Source organism: Oncorhynchus mykiss, chromosome 26 (genome assembly GCF_057628025.1).
Source record: "Oncorhynchus mykiss isolate SJ-2025 chromosome 26, ASM5762802v1, whole genome shotgun sequence".
NCBI lineage: Eukaryota > Metazoa > Chordata > Actinopteri > Salmoniformes > Salmonidae > Oncorhynchus > Oncorhynchus mykiss.
In genome coordinates, this window is record NC_143047.1 from 48,925,913 (window position 1) to 48,947,500 (window position 21,588).

At 46.1% G+C, this 21,588-nt stretch overlaps 1 protein-coding gene across 9 annotated transcripts in view; it reads right to left on the reverse strand.

The window, feature by feature from the left end:
* Nucleotides 1–21,588, reverse strand: part of fhod1 (formin homology 2 domain containing 1) — a 175,859-nt gene that overhangs the window by 39,751 nt on the left and 114,520 nt on the right. For 3 of the 9 annotated variants that reach the window (XM_090223352.1, XM_090223358.1, XM_090223359.1), the window contains 5 exons: nt 18,604–18,726; nt 14,911–15,006; nt 13,375–13,404; nt 8,245–8,295; nt 5,606–5,757 (listed from right to left, as the gene is read on the reverse strand). In XM_090223352.1, coding sequence (XP_090079478.1) covers nt 5,606–5,757; nt 8,245–8,295; nt 13,375–13,404; nt 14,911–15,006; nt 18,604–18,726 — 452 coding nt within the window. The remainder of the gene's footprint in view (nt 1–5,605; nt 5,758–8,244; nt 8,296–13,374; nt 13,405–14,910; nt 15,007–18,603; nt 18,727–21,588) is intronic. The other 6 variants (XM_090223354.1, XM_090223360.1, XM_090223355.1 and 3 more) reach the window with 5 other exon arrangements.

The window sequence follows — 21,588 nt, forward strand, 5'->3', positions numbered from 1 at the left end:
TCTGCCTTATTATTATTCGACCATGCTGATCATTTATGAACATTTGAACATCTTGGCCATGTTCTGTTATAATCTCCACCCGGCACAGCCAGAAGAGGACTGGCCATCCCACATATGCTCTCTCTAATTCTCTCTTTCTTTCTCTCTCTCGGAGGACCTGAGCCCTAGGACCATGCCCCAGGAATACCTGACATGATGACTCCTTGCTGTCCCCAGTCCACCTGACTGTGCTGCTGCTCCAGTTTCAACTATTCTGCCTTATTATTATTCGACCATGCTGGTCATTTATGAACATTTGAACATCTTGACCATGTTTTGTTATAATCTCCACCCGGCACAGCCAGAAGAGGACTGGCCACCCCACATAGCCTGGTTCCTCTCTAGGTTTCTTCCTAGGTTTTGGCCTTTCTAGGGAGTTTTTCCTAGCCACCGTGCTTCTTCACCTGCATTGCTTGCTGTTTGGGGTTTTAGGCTGGGTTTCTGTACAGCACTTTGAGATATCAGCTGATGTACGAAGGGCTATATAAAATAAATTTGATTGATTGATTGATTGACTGGAGGAAGTGTGATAATGTAGCGGTGTCCCCATAATATATCACTGAAGTGTGATAATGTAGAGGTGTCCGCATAATATATCACTGAAGTGTGATAATGTAGAGGTGTCCCCATAATATCCCACTGGAGGAAGTGTGATAATGTAGAGGTGTCCCCATAATATCCCACTGGAGGAAGTGTGATAATGTAGAGGTGTCCCCATAATATCCCACTGGAGGATGTGTGATAATGTAGAGGTGTCCCCATAATATCCCACTGGAGGAAGTGTGATAATGTAGAGGTGTCCCCATAATATATCACTGGAGGAAGTGTGATAATGTAGAGGTGTCCCCCATAATATATCACTGGAGGAAGTGTGATAATGTAGAGGTGTCCCCATAATATCCCACTGGAGGAAGTGTGATAATGTACAGGTGTCCCCATAATATATCACTGGAGGAAGTGTGATAATGTAGAGGTGTCCCGATAATATCCCACTGGAGGAAGTGTGATAATGTAGAGGTGTCCCCATAATATCCCACTGGAGGAAGTGTGATAATGTAGAGGTGTCCCCCATAATATATCACTGAAGGAAGTGTGATAATGTAGAGGTGTCCCCATAATATATCACTGGAGGAAGTGTGATAATGTAGAGGTGTCCCCATAATATATCACTGGAGGAAGTGTGATAATGTAGAGGTGTCCCCATAATATCCCACTGGAGGAAGTGTGATAATGTAGGTGTCCCCATAATATATCACTGGAGGAAGTGTGATAATGTAGAGGTGTCCCCATAATATATCACTGAAGTGTGATAATGTAGAGGTGTCCCCATAATATCCCACTGGAGGAAGTGTGATAATGTAGGTGTCCCCATAATATATCACTGGAGGAAGTGTGATAATGTAGAGGTGTCCCCATAATATCCCACTGGAGGAAGTGTGATAATGTACAGGTGTCCCCATAATATATCACTGGAGGAAGTGTGATAATGTAGAGGTCCTCCTGTTTATATATCACTGGAGGAAGTGTGATAATGTAGAGGTGTCCCCCATAATACACTGCTCAAAAAAATAAAGGAAACACTAAAAAAACACATCCTAGATCTGAATGAATGAAATATTCTTATTAAATACTTTTTTCTTTACATAGTTGAATGTGCTGACAACAAAATCACACAAAAATTATCAATGGAAATCTAATTTATCAACCCATGGAGGTCTGGATTTGGAGTCACACTCAAAATTAAAGCGGAAAACCACACTACAGGCTGATCCAACTTTGATGTAATGTCCTTAAAACAAGTCAAAATGAGGCTCAGTAGTGTGTGTGGCCTCCACGTGCCTGTATGACCTCCCTACAACGCCTGGGCATGCTCCTGATGAGGAGGTGGATGGTCTCCTGAGGGATCTCCTCCCAGACCTGGACTAAAGCATCCGCCAACTCCTGGACAGTCTGTGGTGCAACGTGGCATTGGTGGATGGAGCGAGACATGATGTCCCAGATGTGCTCAATTGGATTCAGGTCTGGGGAACGGGTGGGCCAGTCCATAGCATCAATGCCTTCCTCTTGCAGGAACTGCTGACACACTCCAGCCACATGAGGTCTAGCAGTGTCTTGCATTATGAGGAACCCAGGGCCAACCGCACCAGCATATGGTCTCACAAGGGGTCTGAGGATCTCATCTCAGTACCTAATGGCAGTCAGGCTACCTCTGGCGAGCACATGGAGGGCTGTGCGCCCCCCCAAAGAAATGCCACCCCACACCATGACTGACCCACCGCCAAACCGGTCATGGAGGATGTAGCAGGCAGCAGAACGTTCTCCACGGCGTCTCCAGACTGTCACGTCTGTCACATGTGCTCAGTGTGAACCTGCTTTCATCTGTGAAGAGCACAGGGCGCCAGTGGCGAATTTGCCAAACTTGGTGTTCTCTGGCAAATGAAAAACGTCCTGCACGGTGTTGGGCTGTAAGCACAACCCCCACCTGTGGACGTCGGGCCCTCATACCACCCTCATGGAGTCTGTTTCTGACCGTTTGAGCAGACACATGCACATTTGTGGCCTGCTGGAGGTCATTTTGCAGGGCTCTGTCAGTGCTCCTCCTGCTCCTCCTTGCACAAAGGCGGAGGTAGCGGTCCTGCTGCTGGGTTGTTGCCCTCCTACGGCCTCCTCCACGTCTCCTGATGTACTGGCCTGTCTCCTGGTAGCGCCTCCATGCTCTGGACACTACGCTGACAGACACAGCAAACCTTCTTGCCACAGCTCGCATTGATGTGCCATCCTGGATGAGCTGCACTACCTGAGCCACTTGTGTGGGTTGTAGACTCCGTCTCATGCTACCACTAGAGTGAAAGCACCGCCAGCATTCAAAAGTGACTAAAACATCAGCCAGGAAGCGTAGGAACTGAGAAGTGGTCTGTGGTCATCACCTGCAGAACCACTCCTTTATTGGGGGTGTCTTGCTAATTGCCTATAAATTTCCACCTGTTGTCTATTCCATTTGCACAACAGCATGTGAAATTTATTGTCAATCAGTGTTGCTTCCTGAGTGGACAGTTTGATTTCACAGAAGTGTGATTGACTTGGAGTTATATTGTGTTGTTTAAGTGCTCCCTTTATTTTTTTGAGCAGTGTATATCGCTCCTGAACAGCACACTGACACTTGAGATGTGTTTGTATGGATAAGAAAATGAAGTTGCCGTTTCCAAAAGGTTTAAGCTCAGCAGGGAATCAGTGATGCTTTGAGATCTAGTGCCGACATCAGAGTGTTTCATTAAAGAGACACAATAACCTACTTCATCTCACATCTAATGACATTTAAGGATTTGGTGATGTTCAAATTTCAGTTATTTGGCACAAAAACTTTAGCTGTTAAAGTTGATCAAATGTGGGCCGTTCTTATGAAATATAATGCACTTTGTTTTAAGCAAATCATCAAATGAGTTATTGGTCGTCTTTCTCAAACTGCAAAGCAGCACTTATCAAACCCTGTAAAGTCTCTCAAAAATGTCAATGGCACAGAACTAGTATTACCAGAGGGCCTTGGAGTTGGTCAGGAAAACTAGTATTATCAGAGGGCCTTGGAGTTGGTCAGGAAAACTAGTATTATCAGAGGGCCTTGGAGTTGGTCAGGAAAACTAGTATTATCAGAGGGCCTTGGAGTTGGTCTGGAAAACAGAAGGTTATTCTGGCTGGAATAGTGACTCTCCCGCCATGTAGAAACCACTGACATGGCAGATTTGCAAAGGACTAGAATAATATATGTGGTGTTTTGTGCTCATGCACATCATTTCATTACCCGACCTGTCCCAGTAAAACGAACCCCGTCCGGACAGAGCGAAGAGCTTTTCTTCTGGGGGTTTCCTGGTCAGGTCACGTGGACTCACAACAAACTTCTGCCCCTCCTCAGTCACTATTCCAGGTCTATTCCTCCTCAGTAACTATTCCAGGTCTATTCCTCCTCAGTAACTATTAACTAGTCCAGGTCTATTCCTCCTCAGTCACTATTCCAGGTCTATTCCTCCTCAGTAACTATTCCAGGTCTATTCCTCCTCAGTAACTATTCCAGGTCTATTCCTCCTCAGTAACTATTCCACGTCTATTCCTCCTCAGTAACTATTCCAGGTCTATTCCTCCTCAGTAACTATTCCAGGTCTATTCCTCCTCAGTAACTATTAACTATTCCAGGTCTATTCCTCCTCAGTAACTATTCCAGGTCTATTCCTCCTTAGTAACTTACTATTCCAGGTCTATTCCTCCTCAGTAACTATTCCAGGTCTATTCCTCCTCAGTAACTATTCCAGGTCTATTCCTCCTCAATAACTATTCCAGGTCTATTCCTCCTCAGTAACTATTCCAGGTCTATTCCTCCTCAGTAACTATTCCAGGTCTATTCCTCCTCAGTAACTATCCCAGGTCTACTCCTCCTCAGTAACTATTCCAGGTCTATTCCTCCTCAGTAACTATTAACTAGTCCAGGTCTATTCCTCCTCAGTCACTATTCCAGGTCTACTCCTCCTCAGTCACTATTCCAGGTCTATTCCTCCTCAGTAACTATTAACTAGTCCAGGTCTATTCCTCCTCAGTAACTATTCCAGGTCTATTCCGCCTCAGTAACTATTCCAGGTCTATTCCTCCTCAGTAACTATTCCAGGTCTATTCCTCCTCAGTAACTATTCCAGGTCTATTCCTCCTCAGTAACTATTAACTATTCCAGGTCTATTCCTCCTCAGTAACTATTCCACGTCTATTCCTCCTCAGTAACTATTCCAGGTCTATTCCTCCTCAGTAACTATTCCACGTCTATTCCTCCTCAGTAACTATTCCACGTCTATTCCTCCTCAGTAACTATTCCACGTCTATTCCTCCTCAGTAACTATTCCACGTCTATTCCTCCTCAGTAACTATTCCACGTCTATTCTTCCTCAGTAACTATTCCAGGTCTATTCCTCCTCAGTAACTATTCCAGGTCTATTCCTCCTCAGTAACTATTCCAGGTCTATTCCTCCTCAGTAACTATTCCACGTCTATTCCTCCTCAGTAACTATTCCAGGTCTACTCCTCCTCGGTAACTATTCCTCCTCTATTCCAGGTCTATTCCTCCTCAGTAACTACTCCTCCTCTATTCCAGGTCTATTTCTCCTCGGTAACTATTCCTCCTCTATTCCAGGTCTATTCCTCCTCAGTAACTACTCCTCCTCTATTCCAGGTCTCTAATGAGAAACTCTCGAACCTTCCCAGCGTGAGTTGAGGCTATGTTAGGTAACGTCCTGCCCCTGTCTGCCACTGCAGGGCCTGGTACTCTCCAATCGGACAGGATGAGGAGCGAGGATCAGCCTCCTCTCGCTCCCGACAACACTTCCTCATTCTGAGGGTGTTGTGATGACGCACGCCGAGCACCATGTGCATGTCATTAACAATTAGGACGGCTCAACGAGGGCCTGAGAGGAGAGATGTTTCCAGAGTCCGGCTGTTAGGGGGTACTGTACCTGGGGCTAGGGTAGGGGCTGGTTTCAGCTGGGGTATTTGGGCTAGAGGACGAGGGTATGGCAGGGTTAGGGTACTGTACCTTCGGTGGGTGTACTGGGGCGGCTGTCTGCAGGTGAGGTCTCCTCCTCTTCCCTGGGGGACGTGACTATGGGGTCATCCTGGAGCTTCTCGTGTTGGCTCCTACTTGTCTTCTCCCACTGGGTGGCGACCAGGTTGCGGAGGAAGGTGCCTCTACAGGAACACAGACACGGAGGAAACTGGAGGTGACTGAGCCGCCATGGAGGGGCGTCGACAACACCATTACGGGGCAAGCATGGCAAAAACCAAAATCACCCAGGATCACAGCGACAAAACGATAGATTAGATCAGACAGATTAGAAGAGAGAGAGAGAGAGAAAACCCACAGGACCTGAATCAGACAAACTGATTATAGTCTGGAAATACACACATATCATTTATAACCAAAATAATTTGATGTTCATTCCCCAGAACAGATGCCATACCCTGCAGCATGGCTGTGATAGCCATTACATTCCTCGGCCCCTGCCACAGATACGCTGCCCAGCGCTCTCAGATGGCAAGGTCCTAGCCAGCGACGGAAGCCAAGCCAACCACCACACCAGGGACTCACTCTCCCTCCCTCCCCAGGCGAGGGCTCAGCAGTGGCGGGCAGCTACTCCAGATAAAACAGGCCCCCTGGATCACTGCGATACATCACTCAGATTTACTGCTTTAATCTCCTTAAGTTAAGTATTGAGTCGTTTCATTTTACCGTCCAAAGGGACTGTAATGCAGCCGGCTATAGCCTCGTATCCCCTGTGGACCGGTTCGTACATAAAACACTCATTGAGGCTGCTAATGCTAATGCAGCCGGCTATAGCCTCGTATCCCCTGTGGACCGGTTCGTACATAAAACACTCATTGGGGCTGCTAATGCTAATGCAGCCGGCTATAGCCTCGTATCCCCTGTGGACCGGTTCGTACATAAAACACTCATTGAGGCTGCTAATGCTAATGCAGCCGGCTATAGCCTCGTATCCCCTGTGGACCGGTTCGTACATAAAACACTCATTGAGGCTGCTAATGCTAATGCAGCCGGCTATAGCCTTGTATCCCCTGTGGACCGGTTCGTACATAAAAAACTCATTGAGGCTGCTAATGCTAATGCAGCCGGCTATAGCCTCGTATCCCCTGTGGACCGGTTCGTACATAAAACACTCATTGAGGCTGCTAATGCTAATGCAGCCGGCTATAGCCTTGTATCCCCTGTGGACCGGTTCGTACATAAAACATTCATTTAGGCTGCTAATGCTAATGCAGCCGGCTATAGCCTCGTATCCCCTGTGGACCGGTTCGTACATAAAACACTCAATTAGGCTGCTAATGCTAATGCAGCCGGCTATAGCCTCGTATCCCCTGTGGACCGGTTCGTACATAAAAAAACTCATTGAGGCTGCTAATGCTAATGCAGGAACACCATGCTAGTGTGGCTAATGCTAATCCAGGAACACCATGCTAGAGTAGCTAATGCTAATCCAGGAACACCATGCTAGTGTAGCTAATGCTAATCCAGGAACACCATGCTAGAGTAGCTAATGCTAATCCAGGAACACCATGCTAGAGTAGCTAATGCTAGTCCAGGAACACCATGCTAGAGTAGCTAATGCTAGTCCCGGTCCACGCTAGAGAGTTCTAAAACAAACCAAACCTGGGGGTGAAAAAAAACAGACTGCTGCAATCTGATTGGCTGAACGCAATAGGGAACATCCGGGATTAGCATTAGCTACTCTAGCATGGTGGTGGGAAATGGTGTTCTGGGATTAGCATTAGCTACTCTAGCATGGTGGTGGGAAATGGTGTTCTGGGATTAGCATTAGCTACTCTAGCATGGTGATGGGAAATGGTGTTCTGGGATTAGCATTAGCTACTCTAGCATGGTGGTGGGAAATGGTGTTCTGGGATTAGCATTAGCTACTCTAGATGGTGGTGGGAAATGGTGTTCTGGGATTAGCATTAGCTACTCTAGCATGGTGGTGGGAAATGGTGTTCTGGGATTAGCATTAGCTACTCTAGCATGGTGATGGGAAATGGTGTTCTGGGATTAGCATTAGCTACTCTAGATGTTGAGCATGACGTTTCCCTTTAGCTTCATTCTGCTCCGTCTGTGTCTTGAACCTGTCAATCAATGTTCATGATTAAAACCCTGTTAAATTGATTGGTTGAACCGGACTTTAAATCATAAACCGCAGACCCCACACCACACCGTTAATATCAACACACCATTTCAAAATGGAAGCCAACACACCATAACACCCAGGCTATGTCCCATTTGGCACCCTATTCAATACATAGTCCTGTTGACCATTAAAACCCTATTGGCTCTGGTCTAAAGTAGTACCACTATATAGGGAATAGGGCTCTGGTCTAAAGTAGTACCACTATATTAGGGAATAGGGCTCTGGTCTATAGTAGTACCACTATATAGGGAATAGGGCTCTGGTCTATAGTAGTACCACTATATAGGGAATAGGGCTCTGGTCTGTAGTAGTACCACTATATAGGGAATAGGGCTCTGGTCTAAAGTAGTACCACTATATAGGGAATAGGGTGCCATTTGGAACATACCCATGACCTTAAGCTCCCAGAAAGCAGCAGCAGGCTCCAAAGCAGGTCGGCCACCTCCCATCATGCAACATGACGCTCCATAACCGTACTTACTGAAACTTCCTGAGGACGGGCTTGTCCATATTAACATTACAGTCCTCTGGGCTGGGGAGATAACATTAGTTTAAACCTCTACAGTACATATCAACCAATCACCGACACACTACGACACACAAGCTCCTCATATAGACAGAGAGCTGGTTGATGGATGAGATTATGAGCATGGTAACCCTGGTCTCCAAGCTCCTCATATAGACAGAGTGCTGGCTGATGGATGAGATTATGAGCATGGTAACCCTGGTCTCCAAGCTCCTCATATAGACAGAGACAGTGAGCATGGTAACCCTGGTCTCCAAGCTCCTCATATAGACAGAGACAGTGAGCATGGTAACCCTGGTCTCCAAGCTCCTCATATAGACAGTGAACTGGCTGATGGATGATATTATGGGCATGGTAACCCTGGTCTCCAAGCTCCTCATATAGACAGAGACAGTGGGCATGGTAACCCTGGTCTCCATGGTAATGAGAACATCTGAACAGAAGGTGATAGTCATACCATTGTGTCATCATTGCATTCCAAACTGCCGACTCATCAGAACCAATTCCATGCAGCTGTTGAAACCATTCATAAAATATGCAACATACAGACATCACTCCTCCATTTCCTGGTTGCAAAAATTAAAATTGTTCCCCTAATTTCAGTTTATATGACCAAACAAACACGTCTAGTGTAGAGAATCATTGTACCATCTAAACTGCTGTGAAATATATTTTCAATAACCCAAAAATATAGTATTTTCAGCTGTTTGACGCTGGTGAACAAAACAGAAGAATGGGAAGCAGAAAACAAATAGCACGAATAGAACAGATCTGACACTTCTTAGACTTTCAATGAGAATGACAGATCTATAACTCATATTGCTATGGGAATTTGGTCAGGTAAGCCAAAAGGTGACATGGTGCAGCTTTAAAACAGAAGAGAGGGTTTAAACATCTGAACAGAAACAGAGGCAGGCCAGGGAAAGAGAAGAGAGGGTTTAAACATCTGAACAGAGGCAGGCCAGGGAAAGAGAAGAGAGGGTTTAAACATCTGAACAGAAACAGAGGCAGGCCAGGGAAAGAGAAGAGAGGGTTTAAACATCTGAACAGAAACAGAGGCAGGCCAGGGAAATAGAAGAGAGGGTTTAAACATCTGAACAGAAACAGAGGCAGAGCAGGGAAAGAAAAGAGAGGGTTTAAACATCTGAACAGAAACAGAGGCAGGCCAGGGAAAGAAAAGAGAGGGTTTAAACATCTGAACAGAAACAGAGGCAGGCCAGGGAAAGAGAAGAGAGGGTTTAAACATCTGAACAGAAACAGAGACAGGCCAGGGAAAGAGAAGAGAGGGTTTAAACATCTGAACAGAAACCGAGGCAGGCCAGGGAAAGAGAAGAGAGGGTTTAAACATCTGAACAGAAACAGAGGCAGGAAAGAGAAGAGAGGGTTTAAACATCTGAACAGAAACAGAGGCAGGCCAGGGAAAGAGAGGGTTTAAACATCTGAACAGAAACAGAGGCAGGCCAGGGAAAGAGATGGTTTAAACATCTGAACAGAAACAGAGGCAGGCCAGGGAAAGAGAAGAGAGGGTTTAAACATCTGAACAGAAACCGAGGCAGGCCAGGGAAAGAGAAGAGAGGGTTTAAACATCTGAACAGAAACAGAGGCAGGAAAGAGAAGAGAGGGTTTAAACATCTGAACAGAAACAGAGACAGGCCAGGGAAAGAGAGGGTTTAAACATCTGAACAGAAACAGAGGCAGGCCAGGGAAAGAGAAGAGAGGGTTTAAACATCTGAACAGAAACAGAGACAGGCCAGGGAAAGAGAAGAGAGGGTTTAAACATCTGAACAGAAACAGAGACAGGCCAGGGAAAGAGAAGAGAGGGTTTAAACATCTGAACAGAAACAGAGACAGGAAAGAGAAGAGAGGGTTTAAACATCTGAACAGAAACAGAGACAGGCCAGGGAAAGAGAAGAGAGGGTTTAAACATCTGAACAGAAACAGAGACAGGCCAGGGAAAGAGAAGAGAGGGTTTAAACATCTGAACAGAAACAGAGACAGGAAAGAGAAGAGAGGGTTTAAACATCTGAACAGAAACAGAGACAGGAAAGAGAAGAGAGGGTTTAAACATCTGAACAGAAACAGAGACAGGCCAGGGAAAGAGAAGAGAGGGTTTAAACATCTGAACAGAAACAGAGGCAGGCCAGGGAAAGAGAAGAGAGGGTTTAAACATCTGAACAGAAACAGAGACAGGCCAGGGAAAGAGAAGAGAGGGTTTAAACATCTGAACAGAAACAGAGACAGGCCAGGGAAAGAAAATAGCTGAAAATTGGAGCAGCGTAGCAAGCATTTTTCCACTGTTGTTTCACCCGTTGCCAGAATCAGTCTTGCTCCGGGTATTAAACCTTTTGCCCTATATGGTTCTATCAACAGAATGGGGTGTTACAATCATTTATATTGTATGTTATACCATAATTAAGCCTCAATGTGATGCTAGATACTGTACCCAGTGACAGAATATGGTAACCCTCTTTAGCTATACAGCTAACGTACCAGAATATGGTAAACCTCTTTAGCTATAAAGCTAACGTACCAGTGACAGAATATGGTAACCCTCTTTAGCTATAAAGCTAACGTACCAGAATATGGTAACCCTCTTTAGCTATGAAGCTAACGTACCAGTGACAGAATATGGTAAACCTCTTTAGCTATACAGCTAACGTACCAGAATATGGTAAACCTCTTTAGCTATAAAGCTAACGTACCAGAATATGGTAACCCTCTTTAGCTATAAAGCTAACGTACCAGAATATGGTAAACCTCTTTAGCTATACAGCTAACGTACCAGTGACAGAATATGGTAACCCTCTTTAGCTATACAGCTAACGTACCAGAATATGGTAACCCTCTTTAGCTATGAAGCTAACGTACCAGAATATGGTAAACCTCTTTAGCTATGAAGCTAACGTACCAGAATATGGTAAACCTCTTTAGCTATAAAGCTAACGTACCAGAATATGGTAAACCTCTTTAGCTATAAAGCTAACGTACCAGTGACAGAATATGGTAACCCTCTTTAGCTATGAAGCTAACGTACCAGAATATGGTAACCCTCTTTAGCTATGAAGCTAACGTACCAGAATATGGTAAACCTCTTTAGCTATAAAGCTAACGTACCAGAATATGGTAACCCTCTTTAGCTATAAAGCTAACGTACCAGAATATGGTAAACCTCTTTAGCTATGAAGCTAACGTACCAGAATATGGTAACCCTCTTTAGCTATGAAGCTAACGTACCAGAATATGGTAACCCTCTTTAGCTATGAAGCTAACGTACCAGAATATGGTAACCCTCTTTAGCTATAAAGCTAACGTACCAGAATATGGTAACCCTCTTTAGCTATAAAGCTAACGTACCAGAATATGGTAACCCTCTTTAGCTATAAAGCTAACGTACCAGAATATGGTAACCCTCTTTAGCTATAAAGCTAACGTACCAGAATATGGTAAACCTCTTTAGCTATAAAGCTAACGTACCAGTGACAGAATATGGTAACCCTCTTTAGCTATGAAGCTAACGTACCAGAATATGGTAACCCTCTTTAGCTATGAAGCTAACGTACCAGAATATGGTAAACCTCTTTAGCTATGAAGCTAACGTACCAGAATATGGTAAACCTCTTTAGCTATGAAGCTAACGTACCAGAATATGGTAAACCTCTTTAGCTATAAAGCTAACGTACCAGAATATGGTAAACCTATTTAGCTATAAAGCTAACGTACCAGAATATGGTAAACCTATTTAGCTATAAAGCTAACGTACCAGAATATGGTAAACCTCTTTAGCTATGAAGCTAACGTACCAGAATATGGTAAACCTCTTTAGCTATACAGCTAACGTACCAGAATATGGTAACCCTCTTTAGCTATAAAGCTAACGTACCAGAATATGGTAAACCTCTTTAGCTATAAAGCTAACGTACCAGTGACAGAATATGGTCTAGAAAGCTAACGTACCAGAATATGGTAACCCTATTTAGCTATAAAGCTAACGTACCAGTGACAGAATATGGTAACCCTCTTTAGTTATAAAGCTAACGTACCAGAATATGGTAAACCTCTTTAGCTATAAAGCTAACGTACCAGAATATGGTAACCCTCTTTAGCTATAAAGCTAACGTACCAGAATATGGTAAACCTCTTTAGCTATGAAGCTAACGTACCAGAATATGGTAACCCTCTTTAGCTATAAAGCTAACGTACCAGAATATGGTAAACCTATTTAGCTATAAAGCTAACGTACCAGAATATGGTAAACCTCTTTAGCTATAAAGCTAACGTACCAGAATATGGTAAACCTCTTTAGCTATAAAGCTAACGTACCAGAATATGGTAAACCTCTTTAGCTATAAAGCTAACGTACCAGAATATGGTAAACCTCTTTAGCTATAAAGCTAACGTACCAGTGACAGAATATGGTAAACCTCTTTAGCTATACAGCTAACGTACCAGAATATGGTAACCCTCTTTAGCTATGAAGCTAACGTACCAGAATATGGTAACCCTCTTTAGCTATGAAGCTAACGTACCAGAATATGGTAAACCTCTTTAGCTATACAGCTAACGTACCAGAATATGGTAACCCTCTTTAGCTATGAAGCTAACGTACCAGAATATGGTAAACCTCTTTAGCTATAAAGCTAACGTACCAGAATATGGTAACCCTCTTTAGCTATAAAGCTAACGTACCAGCCCTCTTACATAAGGCCTGAATACAAGTCTCTAATTGGGGATTTGAATTGACGGGTCCATCTGTTGGTTGTTGTCAGGAAGTCTGAACAGCGTGGCGCCTCCCTCCCTCCCTCCCTCCCTCCTCATCCATGCTCCCTCCCTCCCTCCCTCCCTTCTCATCCATGCTTCATCCTCCCTCCCTCCCTCACCATCCATGCTTCATCCTCCCTCCCTCCCTCATCCATGCTTAATCCCTCCCCCTCTTCCTCCCTCCATCCTTCCCTCCTCTCTTCCTCCATCTCGTTCCCGCTCTCTCTCTGTCTCATTCCTTTAAATGACTAACTATCATAATGATTTAAAATCACAACAGCACCTCACAGAAAGTCACATTCTTTGGCCGTGCAGAGGGCTACTCACCAAACGGCACTGTGGCTGGCCTGCTCAGAGCTGCACAAGGAGAGGAAGAATGGACGGAGGGAGGGAGGGCGGGAGGGAGGGCGAGAGGAATTTTGGGCAACCACAACAGCAAGGAAAGAGATCAGGATGGCAACCAGACATTATGAAGGAGGAGGAGAGAAGGAAGAGAGGAGAGAGGAGAGAGGAAGAGAGGGGAAGGAGGAGGAGGACAGGAGAGAGGGAAAGGAGGAGGAGGACAGGAGAGAGGGGAAGGAGGAGGACAGGAGAGAGGGGAGGAGGAGGACAGGAGAGAGGGGAGGAGGAGGACAGGAGAGAGGGGAGGAGGAGGGCAGGAGAGAGGGGAGGAGGAGGGCAGGAGAGAGGGGAGGAGGAGGACAGGAGAGAGGGGAGGAGGAGGACAGGAGAGAGGGAAAGGAGGAGGACAGGAGAGAGGGAGAGGAGGACAGGAGAGAGGGAAGATGAGGACAGGCGAGATGGAAGATGAGGACAGGAGAGAGGGAAGATGAGGACAGGAGAGAGGGAAGATGAGGACAGGAGAGAGGGAAGATGAGGACAGGAGAGAGGGAAGATGAGGACAGGAGAGAGGGAAGATGAGGACAGGAGAGAGGGGAGGAGGAAGAGAGGGAAGGAGGAAGAGAGAGAGACAAGAGGAAAGAGGGAGTAAAACACACAGAAGGGGGAGAGAGAGTCAGAGACAAAGCTGACATGAATAGAGAGGGAAGTAAGGACTGGTAATTCAGTAAAGATGATGTAGAGTCAATGATACAAACCATTAGACACTCACTATTTATAACATCTAGCAGAAACAAAGGGAGGTTGAAGACAAATGACGATGTCTCTTAAAATGATCACCAACAAATTATTTCATGTCAGTGAGCTGGTTGTCCATCCAAAACAGCAGCGCATTTAAAGCTCAATGTGGACATCAGGCATCTCAAATAATATACTAGTCACCACACTGCCAAACACTGGTGAAGGTTATCTATAACAATGGGTGATGGCTATTCCTATTAGTGAAACACTGGAAGGTATATAACCCCCCCCCCCCCCCCTGCTTTCATCATAACAACAGTGACCCTCAGCAGGTATATAAACCCCCCCCCTGCTTTCATCATAACAACAGTGACCCCCAGAAGGTATATACCCCCCCCCCCCCTGCTTTCATCATAACAACAGTGACCCTCAGCAGGTATATAACCCCCCCCCCTGCTTTCATCATAACAACAGTGACCCTCAGCAGGTATATAACCCCCCCCCTGCTTTCATCATAACAACAGTGACCCTCAGCAGGTATATAACCCCCCCCCCCCCCCTGCTTTCATCATAACAACAGTGACCCTCAGCAGGTATATAACCCCCCCCTGCTTTCATCATAACGCTGATAAACGTCTCTGTCCCCCCTGGTCTCTGTACAGCACTTTGAGATATCAGCTGATGTATCAGCTGATTTCATTTGGTCTCTGTCCCCTGGTCTCTGTCCCCTGGTCTCTGTCCCCTGGTCTCTGTCCCCCCGGTCTGTTCAGTATCAGAACTCACCTGAAGGTGTTCCTCTCTGTCTTGTTCCCGTGTTGCACCGGGACCGTCTGGGGCTGCTGTTGCTTCTCAGGGCCAGCCAAGTCAGTAGGAGACGGGCTGAGGACGGGCCGACGGACGGGAGGGAAAAACACACACAGAGGGAGAGAGTGAGGAGCAAGGGTTGCCAAGGCAACAGCAGTACACAACACACACTTCAGCGTCTCCACACAAAAGTGTTTCCTGTTACTCCTCTGAGACAGGGCTCCAAAACAAGGGGGGTGCAGAGAGAGAAAAAGGGTGTTTGTGTGAGCGAGAGTGTGTGTGAGTATGTGTGAGTGTGTGTGTGTGTTTGTGTGTGTCTTTGTTTGTGTGTGTGTGTGTGAGTGTGTGTGTCTTTGTTTGTGTGTGTGTGTGTGAGAGAGGGAGTGTGAGTGAGTGTATGTGTGAGAGAGTGAGTGAGTGAGTGAGTGAGTGTGAGAGAGTGAGTGAGTGTGAGTGTGTGTGTGTGTGAGAGTGAGTGAGTGAGTGAGTGAGTGAGTGAGTGAGTGAGTGAGTGCCTCATCGTTTCTACGAGACAGAATAGTTGTAACTTGTTTTTCCAGCAGGCGCTAGTTTGTCAGTGTGTGGGACTGTGAGCGGTCACACATGATGTCAGTCACAGTGGAGGGTGTCCTTAACTAGCTAGTGACTGGACTCAACTAGTATCAGGAGACATTGGTTTAACTAGCTAGTGACTGAACTAGTATCTGGAGACATTGGTTTAACTAGCTAGTGACTGAACTAGTATCTGGAGACATTGGTTTAACTAGCTAGTGACTGAACTAGTATCTGGAGACATTGGTTTAACTAGCTAGTGACTGAACTAGTATCTGGAGACATTGGTTTAGCTAGCTAGTGACTGAACTAGTATCTGGAGACATTGGTTTAGCTAGCTAGAGACTGAACTAGTGTCTAGAGACATTGGTTTAACTAGCTAGTGACTGGACTCAACAAGTATCTGGAGACATTGGTTTAACTAGCTAGTGACTGAACTAGTATCTGGAGACATTGGTTTAACTAGCTAGTGACTGGACTCAACTAGTATCTGGAGACATTGGTTTAACTAGCTAGTGACTGGACTCAACCAGTATCTGGAGACATTGGTTTAGCTAGCTTGTGACTGAACTAGTATCTGGAGACATTGGTTTAGCTAGCTAGTGACTGAACTAGTGTCTAGAGACATTGGTTTAACTAGCTAGTGACTGGACTCAACTAGTATCTGGAGACATTGGTTTAACTAGCTAGTGACTGTATCTGGAGACATTGGATACATTGGAGAGACTCCAATACCTCCTGTCCAGGCTGACATCACCAGACAACATTACTGAACTTACTGAATGGTAAGTTGGTAAGTTGGTGGTTGAAGATATCCCTCTAGTGGTGTGGGGGCTGTGCTTTGGCAAAGTGGGTGGGGTTATATCCTTCCTGTTTGGCCCTGTCCGGGGGTGTCCTCGGATGGGGCCACAGTGTCTCCTGACCCCTCCTGTCTCAGCCTCCAGTATTTATGCTGCAGTAGTTTATGTGTCGGGGGGCTAGGGTCAGTTTGTTATATCTGGAGTACTTCTCCTGTCCTATTCGGTGTCCTGTGTGAATCTAAGTGTGCGTTCTCTAATTCTCTCCTTCTCTCGGAGGACCTGAGCCCTAGGACCATGCCCCAGGAATACCTGACATGATGACTCCTTGCTGTCCCCAGTCCACCTGGCCGTGCTGCTGCTCCAGTTTCAACTGTTCTGCCTTATTATTATTCGACCATGCTGGTCATTTATGAACATTTGAACATCTTGACCATGTTTTGTTATAATCTCCACCCGGCACAGCCAGAAGAGGACTGGCCACCCCACATAGCCTGGTTCCTCTCTAGGTTTCTTCCTAGGTTTTGGCCTTTCTAGGGAGTTTTTCCTAGCCACCGTGCTTCTACACCTGCATTGCTTGCTGTTTGGGGTTTTAGGCTGGGTTTCTGTACAGCACTTTGAGATATCAGCTGATGTACGAAGGGCTATATAAATAAATTTGATTTGATTTGAACCGGTCCTCTACTGAATACCTCCTGTTCAGGCTGACATCACCAGACAACATTACTGAACCGGTCCTCTCCTGAATACCTCCTGTCCAGGCTGACATCACCAGACAACATTACTGAACCGGTCCTCTCCTGAATACCTCCTGTCCAGGCTGACATCACCAGACAACATTACTGAACCGGTCCTCTCCTGAATACCTCCTGTCCAGGCTGACATCACCAGACAACATTACTGAACCGGTCCTCTCCTGAATACCTCCTGTCCAGGCTGACATCACCAGACAACATTACTGAACCGGTCCTCTCCTGAATACCTCCTGTCCAGGCTGACATCACCAGACAACATTACTGAACCGGTCCTCTCCTGAATACCTCCTGTCCAGGCTGACATCACCAGACAACATTACTGAACCGGTCCTCTCCTGAATACCTCCTGTCCAGGCTGACATCACCAGACAACATTACTGAACCGGTCCTCTCCTGAATACCTCCTGTCCAGGCTGACATCATCTAAGAGAAAGGATGAACTAAGTGCTTTTCTCCAGCTGTGTTAAAGCACAGAGCAGAGTCCCAAATCGCACCCTATTCCCTTATGTAGTGCACTACTTTAGACCAGAGGCAGAGCACTAGTAGTGCACTACTTTAGACCAGAGCCCATGGCTCTCTCCTGGTCTGCATCCCAAATGGAACTCTATTCCCTATAGGGCTCTGGTTAAAAGTAGTGCACTATTTAGAGAATAGGGTGCCATTTGGGACTCAAACCAGGCGAGAGCAGGGCACAAGCCCTCTTCAGTGGGTTAAGACTGATCCTCTCCTTTCACTGCCACTTTAATTAGTCAGACCTCTGTGGTCCCAGGTTCTCAGGAAGCTTTAATGGACTTTACCACAGTAGAAACATGAGTGAGTGAATGAGATGGTGAGTACGTGAATGAATGAGAGATCCAGAGAGACAGAGAGACAGAGAGAGAGAGAGACAGAGAGACAGAGAGAGAGACCCAGAGAGATCGAGAGAGAGACCCAGAGAGATCGAGAGAGAGACCCAGAGAGAGACCCAGAGAGATCGAGAGAGAGACCCAGAGAGACCGAGAGAGAGACCCAGAGAGACCGAGAGAGAGACCCAGAGAGACCGAGAGAGAGACCCAGAGAGACCGAGAGAGAGACCCAGAGAGACCGAGAGAGAGACCCAGAGAGACCGAGAGAGAGACCCAGAGAGATCGAGAGAGAGACCCAGAGAGAGACCCAGAGAGATCGAGAGAGAGACCCAGAGAGACCGAGAGAGAGACCCAGAGAGACCGAGAGAGAGACCCAGAGAGATCGAGAGAGACCGAGAGAGATCGAGAGAGAGATCGAGAGAGAGACCCAGAGAGACCCAGAGAGACCCAGAGAGAGACTCAGAGAGACCCAGAGAGAGACCCAGAGAGAGACCCAGAGAGAGACCCAGAGAGAGACCCAGAGAGAGACCCAGAGAGACCCAGAGAGACTCAGAGAGAGACTCAGAGAGAGACTCAGAGAGAGACTCAGAGAGAGACTCAGAGAGAGACTCAGAGAGAGACTCAGAGAGAGACTCAGAGAGAGACTCAGAGAGAGAGACAGAGAAAGACAGAGAAAGACAGAGAAAGACAGAGAGACAGAGGGTGATGGAGGTGTAGTCAGACCTGCTTGCGGCTCGAGAAGCAGAAGGAGCAGGTTCCTCAGAGATGGAACCAGCCTTGTTAAAGTGCCGTGACCTCCTACTGATCCCCAAGGCAGACATGTGGTGACTGAGGAATGATCGCCCCCTAGTGGCCAGGACAGGACAGGACAGGAGAGAGAGGAGAGAGAGGAGAGGGGTAACAACCATGGGTTCATGATGGCTGCGTATCAGATGGCACCCAAAATAGTGCACTACTTTAAACCAGAGCACAATATAGGGAATAGGGTGCCATAGGGCTCTGGCCTAAAGTAGTGCACTATATACAGTGCCTTGCGAAAGTATTCGGCCCCCTTGAACTTTGCGACCTTTTGCCACATTTCAGGCTTCAAACATAAAGATATAAAACTGTATTTTTTTGTGAAGAATCAACAACAAGTGGGACACAATCATGAAGTGGAACGACATTTATTGGATATTTCAAACTTTTTTAACAAATCAAAAACTGAAAAATTGGGCGTGCAAAATTATTCAGCCCCTTTACTTTCAGTGCAGCAAACTCTCTCCAGAAGTTCAGTGAGGATCTCTGAATGATCCAATGTTGACCTAAATGACTAATGATGATAAATACAATCCACCTGTGTGTAATCAAGTCTCCGTATAAATGCACCTGCACTGTGATAGTCTCAGAGGTCCGTTAAAAGCTCAGAGAGCATCATGAAGAACAAGGAACACACCAGGCAGGTCCGAGATACTGTTGTGAAGAAGTTTAAAGCCGGATTTGGATACAAAAAGATTTCCCAAGCTTTAAACATCCCAAGGAGCACTGTGCAAGCGATACTATTGAAATGGAAGGAGTATCAGACCACTGCAAATCTACCAAGACCTGGCCGTCCCTCTAAACTTTCAGCTCATACAAGGAGAAGACTGATCAGAGATGCAGCCAAGAGGCCCATGATCACTCTGGATGAACTGCAGAGATCTACAGCTGAGGTGGGAGACTCTGTCCATAGGACAACAATCAGTCGTATATTGCACAAATCTGGCCTTTATGGAAGAGTGGCAAGAAGAAAGCCATTTCTTAAAGATATCCATAAAAAGTGTCGTTTAAAGTTTGCCACAAGCCACCTGGGAGACACACCAAACATGTGGAAGAAGGTGCTCTGGTCAGATGAAACCAAAATTGAACTTTTTGGCAACAATGCAAAACGTTATGTTTGGCGTAAAAGCAACACAGCTGAACACACCATCCCCACTGTCAAACATGGTGGTGGCAGCATCATGTTTTGGGCCTGCTTTTCTTCAGCAGGGACAGGGAAGATGGTTAAAATTGATGGGAAGATGGATGGAGCCAAATACAGGACCATTCTGGAAGAAAACCTGATGGAGTCTGCAAAAGACCTGAGACTGGGATGGAGATTTGTCTTCCAACAGGACAATGATCCAAAACATAAAGCAAAATCTACAATGGAATGGTTCAAAAATAAACATATCCAGGTGTTAGAATGGCCAAGTCAAAGTCCAGACCTGAATCCAATCGAGAATCTGTGGAAAGAACTGAAAACTGCTGTTCACAAATGCTCTCCATCCAACCTCACTGAGCTCGAGCTGTTTTGCAAGGAGGAATGGGAAAAAAATTCAGTCTCTCGATGTGCAAAACTGATAGACATACCCCAAGCGACTTACAGCTGTAATCGCAGCAAAAGGTGGCGCTACAAAGTATTAACTTAAGGGGGCTGAATAATTTTGGACGCCCAATTTTTCAGTTTTTGATTTGTTAAAAAAGTTTGAAATATCCAATAAATGTCGTTCCACTTCATGATTGTGTCCCACTTGTTGTTGATTCTTCACAAAAAAATACAGTTTTATATCTTTATGTTTGAAGTCTGAAATGTGGCAAAAGGTCGCAAAGTTCAAGGGGGCCGAATACTTTCGCAAGGCACTGTATGTAGGGAATAGGGTGCCATAGGGCCCCAGACTAAAGTAGTGCACTATATAGGGAATAGGGTGCCATATATTTCAGACACAATCGAAAAGAGGGTTAACACCAAATGAGAAACCAAGGAGGCAGACAGACCCACAACACCAGACAGACAGACAGGCTAGAGGACAGACAGGCTAGAGGACAGACAGGCTAGAGGACAGACAGGCTAGAGGACAGACAGGCTAGAGGACAGACAGGCTAGAGGACAGAGGACAGACAGGCTAGAGGACAGAGAATAGCAGCAACCCAGAAACAGAACGTAGATAGATCGTGCACGACGGAGAAAGCTAGAAAGAGACTTAAGTATTTAAGGAAAAAGGGGCAACAGGATTTACGCTCCTGATTCCTAACAGCTTCAGGACGTGTCAACGTTGGACAGCGAAGGTTCTCTACATTCACAGAATGTGACGTTCATTTATCTGCACACAGACAGAGCATGAAGCACGTTCAGCCAATCAGCACTACAGCAACAACACAAACAAAGACCTAGAGAAACCATGACAACATGCTGGTGCACGGCCTGCAGGTCACCATGACAACATGCTGGTGTACAGCATGCAGGTCACCATGACAACATGCTGGTCTATGGCCTGCAGGTCAACCTACCTACCATGACAACATGCTGGTGCACGGCCTGCAGGTCACCATGACAACATGCTGGTGCACGGCCTGCAGGTCACCATGACAACATGCTGGTGCACGGCCTGCAGGTCACCATGACAACATGCTGGTGAGCGGTCAGAGAAACAAACAGAGAGAGAGAGACACACACGCACACACACACACGCACACACACACAGAGACGCACGCACACACACACACAGAGCCGCAAGCACACACACACACAGAGCCGCACGCACACACACAGAGCGACACACACACACACACACAGAGCGACACACACACACACAGAGCGACACACACACACACACAGAGCGACACACACACACACACAGAGCGACACACACACACACACAGCGACACACACACACACACACAGAGCGACACACACACACACACACAGAG